This window comes from Thermobia domestica, chromosome 3 (genome assembly GCF_964235325.1).
Source record: "Thermobia domestica chromosome 3, izTheDome1.hap1.1, whole genome shotgun sequence".
NCBI lineage: Eukaryota > Metazoa > Arthropoda > Insecta > Zygentoma > Lepismatidae > Thermobia > Thermobia domestica.
Genome location: NC_137456.1, coordinates 235,890,567 through 235,916,932, shown reverse-complemented (window position 1 = coordinate 235,916,932; position 26,366 = coordinate 235,890,567). Strand labels below are relative to the sequence as shown.

The following is a 26,366-nucleotide window of genomic DNA, read 5'->3' as shown; positions in this document are numbered from 1 at the left end:
AATACCGCTCGGTCTGTGTAGAAGACTCTGCACCACGTAACCTAAATTGATACGAACAGCAGCAGCCTATTGATCAAATAGAGAATTGACATATTGTGAAGATAATGACTTAAACGCGAATAGAAATTAGGGGTACAAGGCAAGATTTTGAAAATGAAATGAAATCTTTGAGTTTTACGTCCCGCGGTTATGCCGGTTAGGCTAAAGAAGACGGTGATGATGAGTAATGAATGAAATGGTGGAAATAAGAAAGTGGGAGGAAACGGGGAACCCCGAGAAAACCCACGCACACGGTGTTTGTCCACCACAAAGTTCACTTGGCGGGGGCTGGGATCGAACCCGGGACCCAAAGCACCAGAGGTGAACGCTCTACCACTGAGCCACCGCGGCCCCAAGGCAAGATTTTGAGTTTCAGGAGTTGGTATTTCCTTTATCACTAGCCGTAGAGTTGATGCTGAATATTACCATTGAAGGGACTTAACCTTCTTCACCTCAATTTGCAGTGCCATCTTTTTCTATTCAGCAAAAAATGAAAATCTTCAATGTATGCCCATAACTTTTAGGCTATTACATAATATTAGCATTATGTAATCACACAGTTATATGTACAAATCCAACATATATATATAGTGAAACCTCCCTCAACGGACAACTCTATAATATGGACAGATTTTTCTGTCCCGGCAAAAATATATGTTCTCTTACGGAACAAAACCCTCCCTTTTACGGACACTCTCAGATACGGACGAGGACAGTTCCTTTTTCCCCGAACGTTTTAATGACCTTTTCATAACGGACATGAATTATTCTCGGTTCTGCGATATATTACAGTAGACAGAAAAATCTTTTTCCTACAAGTGTATCTATTATGAGTCTTCTACACTTGCGATTGCAGGCTAACAGCTAGCATTCAGTCATCCTGATTGAATAATTTCCGTATTTTGTTCTTTTTTCAATTTCATCAGGAGAATGTCAGGGTGCTATCTTTAAAACCCAGACACTGACAGACTTGTTTTCACTTCCTTTCTTATTTTCATTACTAGTGACTAGTCATTCCATTGCGTCTAAACGGCGTTGCAAGCTATATCTGAAAACTTATTAAGTTATAAATATTTCCAATTTCGCTCAATAACTGGAGATACTGGAATCATGCAAATCCTATGATTGAGACAGCAAAGGCTCACTCGGCTCGGTTTACTGCTGGTCGCTTGAAGTCAAGCTTACTGATATCCCTTTTTAACACCAATGTTTTACCAGACGAGACACATAGTTTAACGTGGGATGCGAACCACATGAGCTCCTACTTCTTTCACCACACAGTCACAAGAACATGCCTGTATTGTTTTCACACAATATCAAATTTAAATAACATTCTATCTCTCTCTCACACACACACAATTATAAACAATGCCCCCCCCCAAAAAAAAAAAAGCACTCAGAAAGAATCGGTTAGTTTCAAAGATCGAATGGCATCACGAATCACGAATGGCCAACAGGAGGCATGTTCCCCTGAAATTTGTTTAAGTATATATCATGCTAGGACAAAAGAGTAATTCAGAAAATAGACCAAATTGTCAATGACATATTGACACTTGTTCATTCTGGCCCATGATGAAGTTCATAAAATTCGGAACGAATATTTGGATTGTAAACCCAAAGATAATATTTTCAGTTTAAAAAGTGTTCCACCAATGAGAAAGAACTCCCCTGCAAACAAAATTTTGTTTCCTAAGTTTGTCAAGTGCTAAGTTTTCTGATTTACACTCCTTTACTCTAGCATGATGGAATGAAAGTTGCGACACTCAGGAGTTTTATTATTATTTTTTTGTTTTTCCTGATAGATTAATTTAAGATCGTCCAAAACTCTAAAGTAAATAAATGATTAATTTTTTAAAGAAATATACAAAATGATATTTAAAAATTATTGTGTTCACAAATATAAGTATTTATTCAACATTTACGTACAAGTAACATGTCGTCAGTAAAGCCTAACTTTTCTCAATAATCGCCAAGAACTTTTTCCCGTCATTTCATTGTCTTTCTGTTCCTACTGGTACTTAAATGCATATGAATTAACTTAAATTGCCTTATTATTCCTGCAAATTTATTGAGTGAATACTTAAAACACTCTTCAGTTACCTTCATCTATGATATACGGTTAAAAAAAAATCCCATACCTAATACCAAAATTAAATGCACAGAAATTATAACTTTTCACATATGAGCTAAGTACAACAATTGTCTAAAATGCACTTGCATACATAACACTCAAAAATCAGTACATAAAATTATAATATAAGTGAAACAATGAACAATGAGGAGCATTCGGAGAATATAAACGATGTCAGCGGTGCACTTTACATTTCCTCAGATCCAGTAAACTGTGTATGAATTTGATTATAAGGGGGGGAAAAAGCGCCTAAACTCAAAACTCAATATTGATTAACGAATCTGGATAAAAAGTGAGACAGTGCCATCAACAGTTTTATCCCAAATTTAAGTTACCATGAAGCATATCACATCTGATTCTGCTGAAAACGCAAATGCTCAACTCTGATTCCGTACGAGCAGCTGAACCTGAGAAACTGACTTCGCTTATATTCTCTGAACGCTTACTGATCAGTACATGATCATTCTTGTATAATTTTGTGTCTTCTGGTTTTTGACAATTAGTTATCTGTGTGCATTTTAGAAATGATTATACTCTGTTTCTTTATGAAGAAACGACAATTTCTGTACGTTTAATTTGGACTACTAGGTATGAGAGTTTTTGGTGTAACTTTTTTATAATCATTATGGTAGATAAATTCACGAAATATTTCACTGAATAGATATACATGCATAATGAAGTCAGTTATATTATTAAATTAATAATAATGTCCCAGGCACTTTCGTTATAACGGTAAATACAACATAATCAAATAATACACTATAATAAAGTCTTCAGAACTCACATTTCACTCCGTCGACAATATTGTATTTCGCAAACAAGTCGAGAGCAATGTTCCTCAAGTAAAACAGCTTAACAAGGGTGGTCCAGTGGTTTGAATCTCTTAAAATTCTTTAACCCCAGCTTTCAAATTTCTTTTCTGACCCCTATGGATTTATTTATTTATTTGTATGTGGTCTAATTACAGGTTTCTACTCAAACTAAATAACTGAATTCACTGCTTTTTCACGGTTTTCACGGTTCAAAATTTTTCAATTTCACAGTCGGAAAGCTTATAAAATAACCTTTACTATCCGTACAACGTCAATAAAAACCGCCTGATGAGGGACTGAAGTGACGGTGGGGCCCCAAGATGCAGAGCGACGGTCAGTATGTTGCAGTGGAATAATTAAACTTGTCCTCATTCAACCTTATGTCAACTGATCATACAATGAACGGAAAAAATATTAAAACATTAGAATTCTCTAGATTTCCAAGGTTTGGTAACGAAATTCATGCCATATTCGACATTTTTCATGGTATACGAAATCCACGGCTTATTCGCGGTTGGCTTGTTTTTAAAATTAGCGATGCTATATGAGGCATGGACCTACAGTTTAACGTGGGATCCGAACCACATGAACTCCCGCCGGAAATCGAACCAGTCTCCCACGCCAAGGGCGCGTATGCAATCCATATAGCAACGAGGGAACTTGGTTTTTATGATTGGATGAGCACCCTGAAGCAATTTCTGATGACGATTATTTATCCGTGAAATAATTTTTGTACTTTGTTAATACTTTTTCAATATTTATTGCTACCTTCAATCACACTTTGGAAAAATGTGCTTCTATTTTTGAGGTAGTTTTGGACACTGCGTAGACCAATACACGTGTATTTTCTTTCTCATGAGTTACGGGACCTGCTTGTTCTATCTTAAAACCTTGGCCGCCTATCTTTTGATCTATTTTTCGTAAAAGTGCTGTGTCCAGCCATTAGCTTTACCTTTAGTGTATTATGTATGCTATATTTTTCTTCTAATGTTGATCTATAGGCAGTAATGACATAAATTATCCGAATATTTGCCTTATAAGAGCCCGTTGAGTTTATCAAAATATAATTTTACTTGCTGTAATCTAAATCAGATTTTACATGGTCATATAAAGGTAACTCAAAAACACATGTTGTCTCATCATTTGCTGTAAACCCATTTTTGAATGTATTCCATTTGGTTTTTGTATCAAGTACTATAAATTAAGTTATTTTCGCATGCCAATGTCGTATACGAATTTCTCTATCTCCGTCTAAACGAAGTGTGTAGATTTTGTGTTGAATATATTTCAGGCAATTTTTCAACTCCGTATATTTCTAAATCAGCCATTTCACTGCATCTAAAGTGTGACTGCATGCAAAATATAGTCAGCGGAACAAGTACTGAATTGTAGAGGTTTAGAACATCTATAGCTGCAATTTTTACGTTTCAAACAGAATATTCGCGTTCATCAAAAAAATAATTTTAGGCCAGAAGTTTGTACATTTCATTACGTATTTGAAACTTTGTGTGTCAGAGATACGCTCTAAACAACAATTTTTCCACCTACCCAACGTGTATGCATACAGAGGTATGTCATTTTTATGCACTTTTGGAAAATTGTATATAATTGGGAGAGTTGACACATGCATTTGCAACTTATTAACCTGATTTTCGTCTAAAACCATAAGGAATCCAGGCAGATACCAATAACAGAAAGGCCAAGATAACAATAAATATGACTATTTTATTAACACTTTTAATAACGGAATTAGCGAGCAACAGACCCTCGCAAAATTCATACACCTTTATTGCATTATTATGCTATCTACTTAGCAACGAAGTGTCTTTATTTATTTTTGTTTTAATTCGAAGTAAAAGTTCATAGACAGAGATACAGATATTTCTACACTACAGCAACAAATATAATCAACTATAACTCTAAACATACCTAAAGTTCATACAAGAAGGTTAGTGGAAGAAGTTAAATTAAAATTCTGGAAAGTTGATCATTTTCCAGAAAATAAATGCACAAAACTATACCAAAAAGATTTTAGAAGAAGTATTATATTAGGAGATAATAAAACTAACTAGAATGAACTACTAGCTGAAGTTATTAGGAAGAATTTGGTCATTGCAAATACAAAATTCCATGCTCAAAAACTTTATGCAAAAGAGATTCTATAATTAGCAACACAAAGCTAGTGTAATTATCATCATACAATGAACATTACAGTTATTTCTCATACTAGCATAAATATAGTTACAAAGAGTATATACTGCATGCTGCACTTGCTGATAGAAAAAAATGAAATCAGCATGGTCACAAAAAGCACCTGTTTTCAATAATACATCTAGCCATCTACGTAGGCATTGGAAAAGAAAGCAATCTTTCGTGTGCTACCCACTAGAGTGAAGAACACACGGCTCCTGTCTGTAAGAAAGAAGCCACAGTAAGCATCTACAAAGAAAAATATATATTCACCATTTAATAAAAAAATCAATAAATAAAAGTAAAGTTATATTAATGTACTGGGATATGAAAATAATTTATTTATTATGGTTATTAGAATTTATTTATTTCGCATGACTAAATACAAATAAGAAATTATCGATATTACTTAAAGAATTACGACGATGCATATCTAATATTAACGCAGATTGTACGTATTACAAGTACCGGCTGGAAAAATTTTAACGTATAGTTCTAAGGAACAACTTGCTACTTTCATCAATTCTTACCCATTTCAAAATCAACGTTGCTTTTAAAATTACATTATTCAGTAGCTTCCTTGCACTTTTTCTTATCTATCAATGTGCTTTTGTAATTTTTCCTTCTCTAATCTGGTAAGCGTTGAAACAGATATAAAATATGTTAGCTTTTTATATTAGCGTACGCAGAAGTTCGTCAAGGAAGGGGGAGGGAAAATGAAATGAAATAAAATCTTTGAGTTTAACGTCCCACGATTATGCCTGTTAGGCTAAGAAGACGATGATTAAATCAAGAGAATGATGATGGAAGAATTGATGGAATGAAAAAATGGAAGGAAATGGGAGTACCCCGAGAAAACCTACGAGCTCGATGGTCCGACCACCAACTTGCTTGGCCAAGAACTCCATGTATCAGAGGTAAGTGATTTACCACTGAGACACTATGCCCCCGAGGGGGAGGAAGTTCAAGCTCCCAAGTTCATATATCTTCATATGGTAAATGTTTATTTTTGCTTTAAGTACGTCTTGCTCAAGGCAGGGAAATAAAACCCAAAAAGCGCCTCCCTTGTGTATACTACCGGCTTTTTTTTTTTTTTTTTTTATCTATCTCAGAGTTTGAATTAAATAATATGTAGCTTTTATTTATGTCGAAGTTACAGTACAGATAAAAGGAAAGCTATATATACACATATATATAACTAGAACAGCGTTTCATTAACCTACAAAGTGCTGTTTTCTATAGTAAAAAAAAAAGTACGTTCGTAGTTAAGAAAAAGATAGCTCAGTTTAAACTACTTCCATACTGCTGACCTACCAATAATGAAATTCTACTGCAATGTTGATACAAGCAGCAAGCAGTTTCTGAAACGTTTACTTTTTTTCAGTCGGGTGCTCATGGTGAGTACAAACTTCGTTAACAAGAGATTATTGAGTTTCAATATTCTCACAGTAATAAGTAAAAATACTGAAGGGTCAAAATATATAAAGGACCAAGGTCGGATCGTTTTCCCTACTTATTCCGCTTATTGTAAATTATTTAAATACAAATGCGAACAATGATTTAATATGAATATCTGATCCAAACACTTACTTAATTCCTTAGCAGTACATACTATTACTACTGATTTACTATTATAGACTGTTGTATATAATACATTTTAAACATCCATGTCCGGTGAAAAGGATTAGTCTTCCTTATTATTGAAGAAAACATATAAAGCATACAGGGTGCTTCGAGATTCATTTGGAAGGTGATTCTACACACCAAAACGAGCTAAAAAAGGATCTGTGACGAGATGTCGAAATTGGATCGCTTCTGAGTTACGAATTTCGTATAATGTTGAAAAATAAACTTTCACATCATATAAAGAACAAATGACTTTATACTAAGTACACAATACTTATTATACAATACTTACATACGAGTTATTCCACGTTAAGGGAATTAAGGGTACCATCTCAACCATTTCCAAAGTTAATGATATTTGGTGAGAAGATTTTATATTGTCTTTGATAGTTATATGCCAAATGTTAATTAAATATCTTCTTTGGTTGCATGACCTTGCAAAGAGAGATCATTCACCTTTGCTCCGCGTGTAAAGGTGTTAAGTCTATTTAGCGTTTTGACACTTGTGGTAAACATAAAGGCCTGGTCTTTTGCACACCTGGACAACTTTAGACGCTGATTCAGAATATGTTACTAATTAGTGATTTAACCATACCTTAGTATCAGGGTTGGCTGGTTTAAACCAAGGTGGTTTAAACCATGGTTTAAACCAAGGCTTAAACCAGCTGGTTTTTTCAAAAAAACCAACTGGTTTAAACCAAAAAACAAAATAATGTTCGTAAAAGTGTAAGTGTTTGTAAAATCTTGATGAACACACATTTGTGGGTTATCACGTTTCACTCCCGTATATTATTCGTATTATATTCAGACCTAAATTCCCCCATTCATTACTCAAAAAGATTATACTACAAAAGCAACTTTTTTTTTTTTTTTTTTACAAGTTTATAAATGTTTATTTTGCGATTTTTTTGTAGTTATTATTGTTATGTAATTGCAATCGAAGAAAAATTCTAAATATTGTTTCGTTTCAATGTTTACTATTGATAAAATACATCGAAAATGCCGTACTTTTTGTGTGTGTGGGGGGGGGGGTCATACAGACCCCACGAGAGGCATTTAGTGAAATAAGTATCTTTGGTATCTATTTATGTATAAATGAGTCTGAGCCAAAGTGGACTCAAATAATTCGTATCTTTATTCACTTTTCTTATTGATATGCAGATTAGGTCGGTGTATTTCTTTAATTTGGACCAATAAAAGTCGTTGTTAACTAACTTGAACTAAATTAGTTCTTCTGTACTCCGTCGTATTTTGAAATTGTTCATATGTAATTCTGTATAATTGTTTCACTTGTGCAACTGTTTCTCTCTTTGTCCTTTTGAAATGACTCTTGACAGTTGTATTAAGAAGCATGTAAAGATCAGTACAACGTATTTTTTTTTTTTTTATCAGGATTCCTTCGTGAGTGAGTCGGCAGACGTATCGCATTTGTGGCCAATTAGTCCTGGTTCCGAGTTCAAATGGAGGACAATTTCTCTCGGATGTAACTCGAGAAGCGGTTTTTATTCCGCTTTAAGCTTATGTGACCCCTTCCAGCATAACCCGGTTGTTGCATAATAACATCAAGGCGAAACAAACTTATTTCTGTCCATATATGATATGAATATATAGAGCAAATCATTTAAACCATAAAAACCTGGTTTAAACAAAAAAAAAAAAAAAACGTTTTTTTTTGTTTTTTTGATAAAAACCATGGTTTTTGCCAACCCTGCTTAGTATAGATACGACTCTTGAAAGTTGACAAAAAAAGTCTTTCCGGAACTCAGAGAGTTCGCAGTGAACCCATCATGACTACGTCGTGAATGCACCAATTCAATCAAAACATGGAGGCATGATTCCACCTACGACGTCGATGTCTGGATTAAATTCAGTTGCCACTGTCGCGCTAGATCAACTGATATGCACTTGCAAAGTTGGTCAAGATTTTGTAGATGCATATGTTTGGGTATCTTTGGGGGACAATATTTCAACTGTACTCTCTCCAATCTTATATTTCTTGTTACCGCTGAAAGAAGCACGCTTTAAGCTTTAGAAGCTATCTAGTTTAGTTTTAAAACCATGGTATCCTTTTGTTGGTTAGCTGATAATTTAGTGTCAATGAATAAAAAACTGTTTCAAAAAGTAATATTGTGGTCCTTGACGAAAATCCGTATAAATGAGGTTTATGTGTTCACTGAGTGCAGGGCGGTGCAAGGTTATCGACAATTATTTGTATTGTACTGAACAAGCGTAGCGACAAATATGCATATCGACTTAAAGCATAAACATTCATTAAAATTAATACAAATGGGTAACATTCATAAGTCCTAAACGGCATAAGTACTAAAAATATAGACACTAGATCTAAATTTTAGGTCTTATGCCATTTAGGACTTGTGCCGCGAAATGATTTTTAGGTTTTATGCCGTTTAGGACTTGTGCCGTTTAGGTCTTCATTCACTTGCTTTAGTTCTGAAATTCGCACCACCACACGAAATTGCGACGATGCAGCAACTAGTAGGCAATAATGTTACGCACGTAGCTAATTCCAACGGTAACAGCTATATTTGTATTACTAAGATTATTATTATCATTATCTATTCTGCACTTATACACGAATTACATAATATAACCTATTTCATTGTAAGAATTAATTATATAATTGGTTAAGAAATTCGTTTCTTTCAAATGGAGATACGAGAATCCCAAGACAAATTGTAAAAAATTACCAGACTTCTGAAACCAAGCAAACATTCAGAATTGCAATATATACTGTGTGGAGTGTGTTTTATTAAGAGTAGGACAAAAATCCACCAAAGTTTACTTAATTATTAAGTATTAAGTATTAGGACAAAAGCTCACTAGACATTTCACGAGTGAACATTAAATACCAACTGTATAAATAAATACCAATAAATAGACATTAAGAACGCAGTAAATTTAAAATTGAACAAAGAACATTTATTATGCAATACAGTTAGTATATTTCACAGTGTGCTTTGATAGAGTTGAATGCCAAATTACATATGTAATATGCAATACAATACGTTTGCAGAAACCACTACATAGTCATTTAGGGTTGTAGCCTGCAAATTTTTCTAGGGGAGCAGGCTTTTTATATATTAAAACCAAACCGAAAGTTTATTTCCAAATTATGAAAGCTTCAATAATTCCCGTTCTGCCTAATCTTTGGAGGTGCGGAATCTTTTACAGGGAGGGATTTCTTTTAGGAATTTTTTCTTCTTAATTGTAAGAGATTCTGTAAGAAGAATAACTATTTCTTCAAATTTCATCATAAATTTTAAATGTTATTCTACTTGGTCTTCTCGCAAAACTGAGTAGATACAGTTTTGTTATTAGCAGTATTATTCACATCTATTTTAGTAAAAATGAATGTGATTTTTTTAAAATACCTGCAGAGAAATGAAAAATTGATTGACTCAGTTGCAAGAAAGTCGTTTGACATTGTAACTGAAACAAACATAAAACAAACTTAATTCGGTCTAATATAAAGTCATTTCAAACAAAATTTTTCTGTTTTCCAGTAATTCACGTCCAAAATGCTAAGGTTAGCAGCAAATAAAAGGTATCATATTTCACATCTCCAAGACATGTTTGGTCATACATTAAACAAATAATCCAAGAGGGTGTATAAGACGGCCCTTATCCCCGATTATCTGACCTTTTGATTTGGTTGGAACTCTATAAAAAACATACAAGTATTTGAATGTGTGATATTGATATTTTGTATTGGTGCTATTTACAAGCTTATGCATTGACAATATAAATATGAGAATAGAAGTATGTTATCGTATATAGTATAGAATTATGTATAGAAGACAAATCAGCTGATAAGGTGATACCGAAAAAGAAGTTGTGATGTACAGGAGTAAGACTCTTTCTTAAGGTACTTCTTATGCGTTCTCTTGCATTGTTTACTTAATATGCGGCCAAACACCTCTTGAGGATGCGAACTGTGACACATTTTACGTACTGAGAGCCTTAGCATGTTGGAAATGAACTTCTGGAAAACTGAATAAAATTTAGATGTGAAATGACTTGATATTAGGCCGAATTAGGTTTGTTTTATGTTCGTTTCAGTCACAATGTCAGACGGCTTTCCTGCAACTGAATCAACCAGTTTTCCATTTCCCTGCAGGTGTTAAAAAAAAAATATTCATTTTTACTAAAGTAGATGTGAATAATACTGCTAATGACAGAACTGTATCCTAGTCATTTTTCCAAAAATAACAAGTAGAATAACATCTAAAATTTATGATGAACTTGATTCTTCTTACAGACTTTATTAGAATTACTAAACAGATTATTACGAATGCAGGACAAAATCCAAGAGGACAAGACCTTGAAAATTCTGACAAAATGAACTAAAATCAAGGGACAGAATCATAGGCGCAGCCTAATAAAAGGATGATTATTCTTTTCTTCAACTGTCACACACCTTTGACAGAGGAAGGGGCGAAGGAGACTACAATTGATGGACGATATCAAAACAGAAAAATCATACGTGAAGAGAAAGAGGTTAGCGGAAGACCGTGGAGCATGGAAGCTTCTCAGTTGCAGCAAGTGACCTGCCAATAATAGCAGAATACCTATGATGATGATGATGTCATGCACCTAAAATGTTTATTTGTAATTCTTCACTTTATTGAAGTAGCCTTTTTAAAATACTGAAAACTCAATAAAACACGTGAGACTGTTGTACAGACGTGTTCAAATTATTAGACTCGCCCTCGAAAAATGCGAAATTGATGTTGCAGTCCTAATTTCGGAGTTCTTGAACATGTAATTTAATCGTTAAAACCACCAATATAGAATCCTTCATTTGTTTACTGTACACTTGAAGTGATGATATCACCGTTGAACAGCAGAAGGCAATAGTAGAGGGGAGACAGTTCTGAAAGTGGTATTTCAGTTGTAGACAGCTATTGTGGTTTCTAACAACAAGTTATAATCTGAAGTATTGTGCTTGCAGTCGTAAGCGTTCAACAGTTCGAATGGGCCAGTTCAAAGTGATCTTGACGTGTTTTGTGTATTAATCTTTTATTCTATGAAGTCCTGTAATCGCGGCGTAATTTGAAAAGCCAGAAACCTTTCTTTCCGTAAAGCGGAAGTTGTCAAAACACTTTTGGCGGAAGGAAGATATACCTAACGACAATGTCTCTTAGAGTTGGGGAGGGCAAAAATCTGTGAGTAAAATCTCCGTTGCGATGAGCAAGAAGCAAATTTATCAGCAAAATAGGCTTGGGAAGTGTGGGTGAGATCCAAAGCTATCGCTAAGAGGTATCAAAAAACACAAAAGATTGGCTCTGGGAAACAGAAATGCAACTTCTAGAGACTTAAGCATAAAAATTGCTGAGTATGGTGTAGACATTTCGCCTGGAAATGTTCAAAGGATTCTTTGTGTTGAGGGAATAAAAGCACTCAGGCCAAGAAAGAAAGCAAAAATTACTCCAATCATTGCAAAGAAGCGCCTCGAATGGGTACGAGGCCTAGAACATTGGGCTGCTGCTGATTGCAGAATAGGAGTTTCAGTGATGAATCATGTGTCTTCGTGTCGATGAATATTCACAATATGTGCGACGTCGACCTCTGGAGGAATTCAAGTTGAAATGCCTTCAACAAACAATGAAGCATCCTACTTCAGTCATGGTCTAGGATGTGATTTTTGCCTTCGAGCCTGGGAAACTGTATAGGGAGCTTGCCCCAGTACCGATTCTTCCCAGTGCCGGACAGTACTAGTTTTAGCATTCGGGCGTTAGAGAGCAGTAGCTGTTCTACATCCGTCTGTAACATTTATCAACAGGGGTAAGTGTTTGGCGCAACTTGTATATCGTGCGCGCCAGTCTCAAGTAAATCACTGAAAATTGATCCTCGCTGCTATCTTGCATTACACATATAACTTTTACAAAAGATTTTCACTCGTCCTCAGGTAAGTGAACTAAATTTATCTTACTCTCATAATATTTCTTAATAATTAAAGAAGCCTACAGTGTGGAAGCATTAACTAAAATTTCTATGGTCTTTAGTTGGCAACACTCCGAATGTTCCCAGTACTGGACAGAAGAAATTAGCCAATTAGTCTTAGTTGAGAAGATATTTAGGGTGGACTTGATTTCTAGGAACTTGATACAAGGATGGATACATACAAAAAAGAGAAACGGAATGAAGGAAGTATGAAGAAAGCTGTGAATAGTGTGTTAGCGGGAAATTGTAGTGTTCGGAGAGCTGCTGGACAAAACAGAGGAAAATACTCTCACGAAGTGTCTTATTTGTGGAGGTTTCGATGAAGATTGAGTACAGTGCTGCAGTTGCCGAGGATGGTCACATGTTGGGTGTACCGACATTGAAAATATTGATTAATTCATATGTGAAAATTGTAAGCAGTGAGCTTACTGAGATGAAGCACGTAATTTGAAAAATCTTTTGGCTTTAATTTCCTACATATTATTGTTATTATAGTCTTAGTTTTATTATTATTGTAGAAGTTTATAAACATGTTGCTTGTACCAACGGTTGTAAAAGTAGTCACTTTTGTGTACAAATGCTTAAATGTCCGGTACTGGGGCAAGCTCCTCTATATTAGAGGGAACAATGAAGCACGACCAATACCTACAAGTTCTTCAAGAAGAACTGCTTCCCCAGACTACAATCTGGTTTGATGACACACACTTCATCTTTATGCATGATGGAGCCCCATGCCATCGGGGCAAAACTGTGACAAAATTCTTCGAGAATAACGAAAGTAGTGTTCTTCCGTGGCCGGGCAATAGTCCTGATATGGACCCGATTGAAAACCCCTGGAGCTTCATGAAGGAAAAGCTAAAAAAGAAACATATTACAACCAAACAATAACTGATCGAGGAGATCAACAATTTGTGGTATCATGATGCTGAATTGAAGTCAAAATGTGCTAAACTCGTATACAGCATGCCACAAAGGATAAAAGACTTAATAAAGAATAACGGATTTCATACGAAATAGTAATCTTTGTGTGAGAGATCATTTTCTTGTAAGTATTCCATTTCATTTTTTTTTTTTTTTTTCAATTTAGATACACACACTGTATAGTATTTATATTTAAATGTTACGTACGCATTTGTTTAATTGATATTGAAAAGGATATGCCATGACCAAAAGAAATTAGAAGAGTTACAGAACAGCAACTTGGACTAAGCTGAAAGGCGTTTTCTGATGTAATATTGTAAGAACTGTAAAATATTCAGAAATTGAATGTTGAGTCTAATAATTTGAACACGTCTGTAGTAAGTATAGACTACATTTCACATTTTGATCTTTGCTAAAAAATATCTTGATCAGTATTTCAGAATTAAAATAAATACATATTTACAACGCTCAAAGTTAAGATTCCTATATGCTACATCATGAAGATGAACATTTAAAAATAATGCTGTCCATAGGATTTTGTCCGCCGTCAGAATTTTTCTTGGATTTTTTATCGCTTGGGTTTTGTCCCCGCTCTCGTTACTATAGCCATTATATGCACCTACATGACTTCCTATGTGCATAAAAAAACGCTAGGAGTCAAGCATTTCAGTGCTACATTTCCCTTTTAAAAAATCCTTTCAGCATAAATTTTCCTGTCTCCAAAGATTAGGCAGAACCTGGAATTCCCGTTCTGCCTAAAGATAAGATCATTTAAAATATTTTCTACAAAGTGCTGGAGGGCCTTTAGGCAGAACGGGAACGAATCATGAACTCCAAACTAAAATTTCTAATATGGAGAAGTGTTTATATAAAACAGTCCTTTTTTTCTACATTAATAAATTCCGGAACATTTGAAATTTCTTTTTTTTTTTAAAGATGTCCCAAATATATACGGAAGTCGTAAATTTGAGGAAAAAATTTGCATAATAAACTCTCAATGGGGATCGAACTTGAGACCCTGTGTGCAAGTCACACGCGCTAGCAACTACACAAGCAGGGAGTACTGTATCAAGTAAAAGCTTCATCCTCTTCCTACAGAAGAACTCCTTTGTAATTCACTTACATATAATACCAACATGCAGCACTTCCCAATGGTAACATTCTGATTTTGATAAAATTTGGCAGGTAGATACTACAGATAAAATAAACGAATCCGTTTTTTACTTCCTGCGGAAAAACGGTTTTACAGGGCAAAAGTCCCACCCAAAATTTTGAAAGTTGACGCCCGAAGGCAAGAAGAAGTGGATCGAAGTGAATTGGTTTTTAACGCAATGGGGATTGTTTTTTTTAACGCAATCTTGATAGTTGTTAACAAGATAAACAGACAATTATTATAACTTCCCAAGATAATTACATCATAGAATATTTAACGGTAATAATGAAGAAAAAAATGTATAAACAATTTTGGATAAAGACAATTTTATATTTAAAAAATACAATATTGTTGTAACAATATTCTTTTATAACCATAGCAGCACTTCATTCTTTTATTTCCATTTACTTCAGGCTTACACTTAACACTTTCTTTAAAAGTTACTTATTTTCTCATCTTCCAAAATCCTCTATACACACACACACATTAGCACCCTTCTATTTCATCATTCTCTGCCTACTTTTTCAGCCTGAAAATAACAAATTCTTTGGTAAAGTATTGCAGCAAAATCTTTGGGATTGAAAGAATACCAAAGGGTTTGCGTCGTGAAATACCAAGGAATTTGTTAGAATTCCCCCACCCTTCATCTCATCATCATCCACTAGCAAGTTACTTGATAAAGTATCGCAGCAAAATCTTTGGCATTAAAGGAATTCCAAAGGGTTTGCTAAGTGAAATATCAAGGAATTTGCTAGAATCTGGTTCTCCGGCGTAAGATCGTATGGTGCATATGATCTTACGTCCCTCTCCAGTCAAAAGTAGGCCCTCACAGAGGTAGAGACCTTGACGAGGTTGTGGGGCTTTAAACCAACATCTGCCTGCACCAAACTTCTTAATATGTTATGAATGAAAAATATTACCTTGTTCTTTTTTTTGCAGGTGTACAAGAAGTCCAGAGATATTTTAACCAGATATTAGTTGTGGATGTTACAACAACTGCGTATAGCAAACCTCTGTTGAACAGTGGAAATAAACTTATTTGGAAGTCGCTACATGAAATTAGTTAAGTTAGCATGCTCAAACTTTTCAGAGCTCCTTCGTGGTAAGTGGTTAGCGTACGCGCCTTTGGTGTGGGAGACCCGGGTTCGATTCCCGGTGGGAGCTCACGTTTTTCGGATTCCACGTTAATCAGTAGGTCCGTGTCTCATATAGCCTCGCTGCTGAACAGGACGCTAAACTCAAAATCAAATCAACTCATACCAAGGCGACCAGTAAACAAAGAAAAAATACTAACATGTACCACAATAAAGCTCCGGATGGTTGAAAGAAACAATAAACATAATACGAAACAATGGTTAAGAAAGAGATACACCAGGGGAAGACACTAGTAGAACTAAGTGCTCTAACATTTTGTCTAGAATTGGCAAAGAGTGAAATGTTCAGAAAATCTCACTTTCAAAATAGGAAGATTTTGTTACCTAGATTTGTGGCAGAGGGCAAAACCTCTTGGAAACAAATACACGTATAACTCACATCTTCATGCGTCAACTACAGTTTGTGAGAAACGACCCAGTTTGTTCTCGAATTGGTAAGAAAAATAAGGTATTCATGAAATAATTAGATTCGTACGTTAGCAACACCGATAAAAAGTTTCGTATGTGGCAGCACCGTTTTTCAAGCCATAGTGTGATGCGTTGAAAATATCGTTATAACAGTATACTTGTACACCGTAAAAAGTTTTCTAAGAACAGTGATATTCTCTACACTGTTGTGCAAGATATTTTCAAACGCTGTCAGAAGAATAGTACTGAAGTGTTAAAACTATTTTATCTTGTTAAATTACTATAAACAGGAAACTTGTACAGTACGAAGATAGTTTTAAAACTCATTCCTTAAAATCATGCATTGTTGTGCAGGACCAGGGGCGTCATTTCAGACTTCGCTTGAAGGGGGCAAAAGGACCGCCGACATAAGACTTTTACGTTTTGCACTAGTATATTAGTAGACAATCTATTAAAGTATATTATTCCTCAAACTCTTGGGGGGGGGCAATTTCCCCCTCCTCCCCCAATAAATTACGCCCTTGATTCATTTAATCCTTCTACCTCCGAAATAAATTCTTCCCTAGCCGAACCCTACTTTACTGTTTTCCTACATATATACAGTGTGTTAATGAACTATACCAACATACTGTAAGAGGTGATTTCTCACACCAAAATATATATTAAAAAGTTTATATAGGCATGTGAGCAAAAGAGCAAAGTTTCGAAGCCAGGAATGCCCAAAAGCGTGAAAATTACATCGCATCATGTTTTACAATCTTCCAATACAGGCTTCTCCTCCTTTACAATCTCCTCAAGAATTCAACACAGAGCAAGACTGCTAACAAATCCAAAACACAATCTATTAAATACAATGCACTATTAAAGGTTTATCAGCTGCGTACAAGGGAGTGGTTGCTGACTCACATTGAGTTTCTCGCGTATCCCACCAATGACGTCAGCATTTACGATTCATCAAAAACAAATGCCTGTAGAAGCTGAACGAGACGGCCTATCAAGATATAAAAAATACGGGTCTCTTAATTTTTGTTACTCTTTCTATTGCACCAAACTTGTTTTTAACTCGTACTGCTCCTTTAACTGTACGTCTTGCAGTTATTATATTGCTTTGAGAATTGTATTGACTGTCCTCATTTGCACTTATAGCTACAGTGACATCTGCTAAAAATTTGCAGTATTTTGCAGAGAAACTATACCCACTAGCACATATAAAGGTACGCAATGGCCCCAATAAAATTTCATACAGATATGTTAGTTAGAACTCAAAATACTTTTCTTGCTAGACATGTCGTCGGAAAATAACGTGAAACGACCTACTTATTTATTTTTTTAAAAAAGGTTTAGTGTTCAACAATCTGGAGATTCCAGGTTAGGTTCAAATTTACAGTTTGTTATCTTGATTTTTCCAAGGATTTCTTCTCACTACATGAATTACGGTATGATAGTTTTAAATAAACTGACCATGGCCACTGATTTCAGATTATTTCTTTCCCTTTTATTTATTTTATAGATAAAAAGGTCCTTGGGTTGTACATGAAAGTTCACTAGAACGAAGATGCTATGAGGCGTTTGAAAGTAGTTTTCAATCGAGGTTCAAGAAAATCTGTTCAATGGCAAAGTCATGAGTTATAGATGTTGAAATCGAATGTGTGTCAAGTTCTACGAAGATGAATTCGCACAAGCCTTACAAATTTACAATAATTCAGAAACTGAAACTACGCGATTGCCTAAAGAAAAAAATTCTGCAAGATCATAGAAGCTGGAATAGACGATTCCCAAAGTCTACTGTTTAATAACACAGTACTCCATAACCACTAGAATTTGCATATATGAGGCAGTGATTCTCATAAGATCTTCAAATATAATGGAAATTTGCTTAAAAGTGATAGTGTTTTCCACGAAGTGACTCGAGGCCAAGTGCACGTCCTGTATTTCTTTTTTAAGAAAATATTAATGGTCATCTGAATATACACTAACTCGCTAATCCGGCCAATTCTTGCACAGAAGGGCACAGAATAGCGAAAGTGTCGGATTACTGAGTGCCTTAAGTTTTTTCGTATTCATATTACATTAAGTATATTTTTACTTACAAGATATTGTAAGTACAATTTAATACACAGTGAGAGAGAATAGATTTAGTCTCAAATATGATATACAAACTGAAAGCAAGTATTTGTACAATACAGTACAGGGTACAATACACAAATTTTCTTCACCCAATATGTGTATTTTGAAACATGTCACTGATTTTTCTTTGTTTTAGTGAAGATGATCGTGGAGGCTACTATATCACAATCTCATCATGTCTTAGTAATAACGACAATGAAAAAGAAAAAGAAGAAAAAAGAGAACTGTTTATGCGACCGGATTACCAAGAGAATAGTGTTCTTGAGGAATGATCAATTCCACAGCTAACAGAAAACGACTGAATTTTCCTCTTTCAGCAAAATGTGAAGCGCTGCTTCATTCTCGCTACTGAAGAATTTTATTGGTAGACCTGAAGATGAAGATGCAGCTAGGCACTTGTTAAACTTCCATCGCTCAAAACTTTTATATATATATATTTTCAAAGCATATCGATCATTTACGGACACCAGTAGACTTGTTTTTAATGATCGGTACACGAACAACAAAAGTATTACATAGTTAACTCAAATATGAACAGTATTATTTGGCATCACGAAGTAAATGTACTTCAATCAAATAGTTTCAGAGTGTACTGACACTTTTGTCAACGATTTCTAAAAGCAGCTGAACTGGAATCATATATATGAAGATTTCTGCCTTCCTGTGGAATCTTTCTGCGAGGAAAGTAAACATCATTACATCAATCACTACGTACAGTTTAGGTGGTATATATTCGTCATAATCCGTTCAATACTCTCCTACCGGGAATCGAACAGGGAGTTCATACATCACGGTGCACTCGCTAGTCACTAGACCAGCAGGGAGGGCATCCTTATCAGGTCATAAACAGAAGCTTAATTCTTGGTGAAACTACTGCAGGAACTTTTATATGTTTCCAGTTTATTAGTTTTAAAAGTCATCAACAAAGGTGCCAGGGCACAATGAAACTGAAGTACACCTACTTTGTGTCGTGACACAAGGCCTTCTGGGTTAATTTAAACACATGTAATTCAAGCTCTGAGTAATATTGCATTATATATTGCCTAAATAAGAAGAGAAACTAAGAAACTTAGCTGAACTATTTTATAAGATTGATAAGATTGTAGCATATAATATCAAACTGCTTTAAGAATTGTTTAATATATAGTCCAGAATAGCAATAGGCAACACGATGTTCCTAAATAGGAACATTGGTGTTTCGTATAAACAAGGGAAAAACAAACTTATAAAGTAACTGATACAGCAGGAACACATAAACAAAATCTTCAGTTATTGCGTATAGTCAGTGGATATCTCAGCGCCTCATGGAAAGATATGTGCTTGTTGACTGTGCCTTTTCTGTTCAACATGTTACCGCTCATGTTAAAGTGTATTCTTACTTTTTATTAATTCTAAATTAGTCTGGTGGAGATCTCAATTCCTATTTTAACATAAATCTTGTATCTTAAAATGGTAGAGATATTGGGTATCGATACAAGTACCTCTCATAAGAGGTGGAAGAAAAACAAGGAAGGCGAAAGAGGCTACAATTAAAGAGTGTTATTGAAGCAGATAATTCTTGTCAAGAAGAGGGGGGGAACGGAAAGTTTTTAATTTGAAGTAAGTGTTTTACGGAGACGACAGAAAATTACCATGAATTTCATTGGTAGAAGTAGAAATCGGAGCCCGTTACCTCCAAATTCAACTAACTCCCTAACCGCCTTATGATTTTGACATAAATTTGAACACGTATCCCCTTCCCCGTGTTAACATTTTACGGACACTCATGCCTAGGATGTCGTCAAAGGGTGCAGTAACGTAATAACAAATTCTTTACTAACTTTCTTATATACATTTTCATTTCTAAAATATATCTAAACATTTTATAAATTTAAAATATGTAGCAGAATTTCAATATGAAGTAGATTAGCTCACAATTTTTCCACTCTTATTTAAAAGACTATCGTTTTATTCAAGGGTCACTTATAACCCTTACAGCAGTTTTCTCTCATTCTCAAAACTGTCCTGCTTTTTCTTCAAACTTGTCAGTAAATTTATTTGTTTCTTTGTTGAAGGTTAGCGTCTCTTTTCAGCAGCAAGGCTATATGAGAGGTACAGTTTAGATGGAATACAAACCACTGTAATGAGCTCAATACTCTCTTACCGGGAATCTAACGAGAAAACCCGTGCAACAAGGCGCGCTCGCTAGCCACTAGACCAGTAGGGGGGGCCTTTTGTCATGTAATAAGCTGAAGCTTAGATGTTGCTGGAACGTACATCGATAGTCCTGATCCCTATTTCTTTAAACTCGTAGTAGTAGTCGATACAACTGCTACTTTAAACTATCATCAAAATACGTCGACTGACCACTTCACGGACGCGGATGCTATATGAGGTCGTGACATCATGATCATCTTCAATGGTCCCGGGAGGACTCAAAACTACTACCGCAGAACTAAATACTGATTAAGATACAATGTCAGGTTCAAAATTATATTTAATAAAATGACTATCAAAAAAAAAAAAAAAAAAAGTAAACATGAATTTTACGTGGTCACTGTACGACGTTCCAGATTAGAAAAAAATATCACATTCCTTACAAGAAATCACACAAAAATAAGACAAGTTACATGGAAAGATCACTCAGGATCACAACATTGCTTGAAAGGGAGAAGCAGCATTATTATTTGGTTCTTGAACACTGTTGGCTGACAAGATACTTTTTCTCAACTCAACATCCAATATATTAAGAGTAATAAGTTGAGATTTTACCCATAGATATAGTAAAGTAACTGTGAGGTGAATCCATTACAAAATAGTTACTTCATTAACTTATTAAGTTCAAAAGTGTTGTAAACATTGGTCTCTAGCGACACAACAAGGAGGGGAGGAATACCAAATAACAACTATAAATCTGATATATTTTATACCATTAAAAAGGGCTATGTAAGCACAAAAGGCAAAACATTAAATTAAAAAAAAAAAGTTTAATAAAGTTTTTAAAAGGTGTTAATTTTGACTTCTCTCGATTTGCTTTCTATTGAAGTATTCTTGTATCTAAAATGTTCTCATCCACTTAGTATTTTAGTCATATTGAGCATTAGAATAGGGTGGAATAATGTTTCATTTATTTTATTTATTTATTTATTTTTGTGTGTGTGATTTTAACAACATTAATAACTTGAAGTTTTCTGATCAATATACAGGCTGCGTGTGTTTTTCTAACAGTATTAGTTTGATCTGTATAAAACAAGTCAGAACAGTAAATACAACGTAATCCAATAAAACTAGGCTTTAACTTCCGAAAAATTCCGAACAAGTTCAGTTTTTGTGGATATCTTTATTTTGATGTCCTTAGCATATCCTGAAAAGTACCCTTAATTTGAGATGTGCCCCCCCTTTTTTTTTTGTTCTTGGGGTAATTCTAGCTTTTTTGGAATTATCTCGAAAATAATCAATTTTACGAAGAAAAAAAAAAAAACAGTTATGAGGAAAATTGTAGTTTAAAATTCTACACAAAAAGTTCTTACACTTTTCTTTACGTAGAATCAAACGTTTCAAAGATATACGTAGTCTGAATAGTGTCTGAACAGAAATAGCGTGTACCACTATAATCTTATATATAAAAATGAAAGTAAGTTTGTTTGTTTGTCCGGTATACTAATCCACACTGTATTGAAGATACTATAGGCTATTTAAAATTTTTTGACGCATATCCCAAATGAGGAAGAGCGATTTATCTTATATATAAAAATTAAGGTTTGCCTACTCGGTACACAAACCCACAGCGTTTACTTTGACATACTTCTAAGTATGTATCAAAGAGAGAAATTTTTCAAGCGTACCTTAAGACGAAGAAAGGGTTTAAGATTCATGACAAAAATAGAGTATCGCACAAGCTCCTCATGTTGTACAAACTCAGTTTGTAAATTCATATTTAAAAACAAGTGAACATACACATATGACTAACAATCTTAAAAAAGAGAAGAAAAAAACTGTGCGAGCAATGGGAGAGTTGTGACATGAAAATAATCGTGACCAACCAATATTAGTGTCAAATCCATAGTTTTTCGGGCTGAGGTGAATAGTAACACACTTGATACTGTTTAAATCCAAGTTCAGCTATGCTGCATGGAGGATGAGAAGAGATGACAAATAAAATGTCCAAAATGACCGAGATTTGTGTCGAATCCATGATTTTCGGAGACTTTAAGCTGATTGGTGGCCGTCACGATGATATTTAAGCCCAACTTTAGCAAAGAATGTGCATGTCAGTTGGCCGGGAATTGACAGGGTCAACGTCTCGTCGTTACTTATACTATTCAGTTCTTTATTTTTAGACAAGGGAACTGATTCGAACTTTTGTTCTTTTTGTTCTCATTTTTCTGGGCTAGGAGGTTCCTATTTGAAAGTACCTTAGAGAAACTAGTTTTCATTGATTATTGTGTCATCTATCACGAATCAAGAATAATATTTCGAATAAATTTTACTTACTTTTCCTCGTAGAATCCGAATCCGTAATAAAAAATGGGAGGGCCCACTTGAGTTTTCAAAGCTGCCCCCCATCACACTCCCAGGGAGGACGAAGCAGGCTAATTTTATCACAGATGAAATTCCTTTCCCAAAATGTTATTTATTTTGAACATTTTTTTCCGTTCGATGATTACTTTTCCTAATATTTTGCAGTCTCAAGTTCAAAACTTCACCATATTTCTGTTCAGACATAATAAATTTATATCTTTGAAACGTTCGATACTTATTTTATTTTCTTTCTTTCTTTCTTTCTCTTTCTCTCTCTCTCTCTCTGTATATATATATATATATATATATATATATATATATATATATATATACCTTTTTGTGTAGAATTTTATACATCAATTTTCCTCATAACTATTTTCTTCGAAAAAATGATAATTTTCAAGATAATTGAAAAAAACTAGAAATCTCCCTTACCCATTAAAAAATCCTATGGTTTAAATCAACGGTACCTTTCAGGATATTCTGAGGTCATAAAAAAAAGTCTCCACAAAAATTCAGCTTGTTTGGAATTTTTAAGAAGTTCTGGCTTCTTTTCCTCTAATTTTCCTGGGCTAATGCTTTGTACTCACCTCTATACATGCCGAAATAGCCTTCAGCCTTGAACGTTTTCGTAAAGCAGTCGAGCCTGTGGAGAAACAAAATTTTCAGTATTACCTATATACATTCATTAGCTTAATTATTTTATTAAGATAGAAACTAAAAATAGGTTTATCTTCAGTTTTTAATTCGGTAGGAAGCAATTTAAGAAGCCACAAAAGGAATTTACACAAATAATCTTAATCGTTTCGCCATTGACAAGTTTAATAAATTTGTCTGTTAATAATCTTTATTTCTTTATTTATTTTAGTTTAGAAAATTGATTTTTATAAAATACTGATCGGAAATATCCCATAATTTATCTTAATTTTCGTCTTACAAGTATGACGTTTAATATTAACAGTACGTACTCTTGTTTATTGCATCTAATATTTAATGCACCATTAACTGTGCTGTTTCGGTATTCCCCGGCACCTTCCTCAGCTGATCTGATACTTTCTTCCCTGATACCTTCTTCCTTGTTTACCATGCACACGAAATAGTGCAACATAAATTTCTAAAAAGTTAGATCAATTATATGTAACTTTCCTACATCTACTGAGGATGGTGTCATGGAACACCGAAACAATACAGCTAATAGTACATTAAATATTAGACGCAGTAAATAAAAAACTACGTTTACAAATTACTGTAGACATGCGTCAATTCATATCCTTAAATAACAGAACTTATTATGAGTAATCTGTAAGATGGAGAATAGTTTATTTCAGGGTTTATTGATTGACCATTCCATTCACGACAATACAGTTTTTCTTTGGTACTAAACAGTATTAAATATACATGTAAAAATATTTCTAACCCAAACTGGAACATTTTAACTGTAGTGGAAAATATATATAAAATCATAATAAATATTATACAAGCAACAACAACACAAGAACCACACAACACAACATCTTTTCTCGCGATATTATACTGATCTATGACGTAAAAATTGAAATAGAAGTACTTTGAAGTTCACACTGTAGTCGGAAGTTGTTTGATCATGTGTGCCTCTACAGCAGAAGCATGAACTACTAGGCAAAGATGGTACATGTGTTAAGTCATCTACTTGTGAAGAGTAGTTCTTTTTTGTGTGCAAAACGACAAAACACGAGTAAATTTCACAGAAAAATGGTTTGTGCACATCGCCAGGAGGTGTAAATTCTTTGAAACGAGTCATGTGAACCTTGTGGATTTTCCACATCTCGGGCGTCCAGTAACAGCATCAAGCGAACTGAATGTCACGGCCATTAAAGAGGCAATTCGTAATGACAGGCGAAATCATCTTTGAACCTTGTTGAAGATGCTGAACATTTCATACGGTACAGTGTATGAAGTGGTGCATGGCAAATTGAAATTTAGTAAAGTGAATGCTTGGTGGATTCCAAAGGCCCTTACAGACGTCCATAAGGAGCAGAGAATGATGACACGCTTGAACTACTTTCACGGTACTCTGAAGAAAAATATGCTTTTCTGGAATGTATCGTTACAGATGACGAATCTCGGGCGTACCACTACAGACCTGAAACAAAGTGGATTTCCATGGAATGGAAACATATCGATCCCCACAAAAGAAGAAATTAAAGGTGACTCAATCGACGAAAAGTTTCTAGTAAGTGTATTCTGGGATATGCAAGGCGTTCTACTGATAGACCTTCTAACTTTCAGGGCCATTGTAAATGTTTCATCGTATGAAACAACATTGGCAAAGTTGAGTCGTACGCTTACTGACAAACCCCCAACATTAATGCTGGAAATGTCAAACTCCTTCATGGCAATGCAAGCCTCATGTTGCTATTTCTGTTCATGAAAAGGTAAATAATTTGGGTGGAAGTTGTCGCGCACGCACCGTACAGTTCTAATCTATCATCCTCAGACTATCATCTCTCGGGCCAGATGAAAAAGTTTTTGGATGCCTAATTTTCAATTCCGAGTCAAGTCGGTTGTGAGTAAATGCTATACTCCCAAAAGACGGACTTTTATGAACAGGCATTCTGAAACTTATTCTACGATGGGAGAAATGTGTTCAAAGATTTAGCAGCTATGTTAAAAGGTAGTTTTCATATGAGACATTACTTTGTATATGTTACTTAATAAATTTTTGTGTTTCTTACTGATCTAACCTTGTATTTCACTCGTAATTTTATAACGGAATATTAAAAAGCACGTTAAAAAAATAAAAATTACTAAAACCAAGCTTTATACTTATATAATACTTAAGGCACATTTCAATGAATACTCCCACTTCGAACTGTGGCTGACAGCATCGCTGTAAATATCTACTGAACACGGAGTGAATCTGGCACAGTACATCGTATTCTTGTAGGGGTATTGTACATGAAAAATACTTATCGTATCAGTCTCTTTTTTAAATTCAAATATTCCAATAAAATAATTATTTGGATAATTGTTCAGAGACTTTATTCTAACGAACACATAATTAATTTGAAAAAGGGAAGCATTCCAATTTTGCCAACATGAGGTATCATAGCTAATATCTACACAATCATATACATTGTAGCACATGCTTCTCGAAAATGAACTTTACACACACAGTTCTGACACGTATTCAATGGCATACTAACACAAATTTAAAGAACACAAATATTTTGGTCAGCAGGAAGATTGTTTTATTTTCTCAAAATCAGCTAAACGGAATGTTTTCTTCTTCAAATGAGATGTTCAATTATTCTAATGACAAATAAGTGACTGACTGACTGAAGCTTAATATCTTTTTGGAG

At 34.6% G+C, this 26,366-nt stretch overlaps 1 protein-coding gene across 2 annotated transcripts in view; it reads right to left on the bottom strand.

The window, feature by feature from the left end:
- Positions 1-26,366, bottom strand: part of LOC145680980 (mitochondrial glutamate carrier 1-like) — a 176,129-nt gene that overhangs the window by 56,786 nt on the left and 92,977 nt on the right. For both annotated transcript variants that reach the window (XM_081752223.1, XM_081752224.1), the window contains exon 4: positions 23,616-23,671. In XM_081752223.1, coding sequence (XP_081608349.1) covers positions 23,616-23,671 — 56 coding nt within the window. The remainder of the gene's footprint in view (positions 1-23,615; positions 23,672-26,366) is intronic.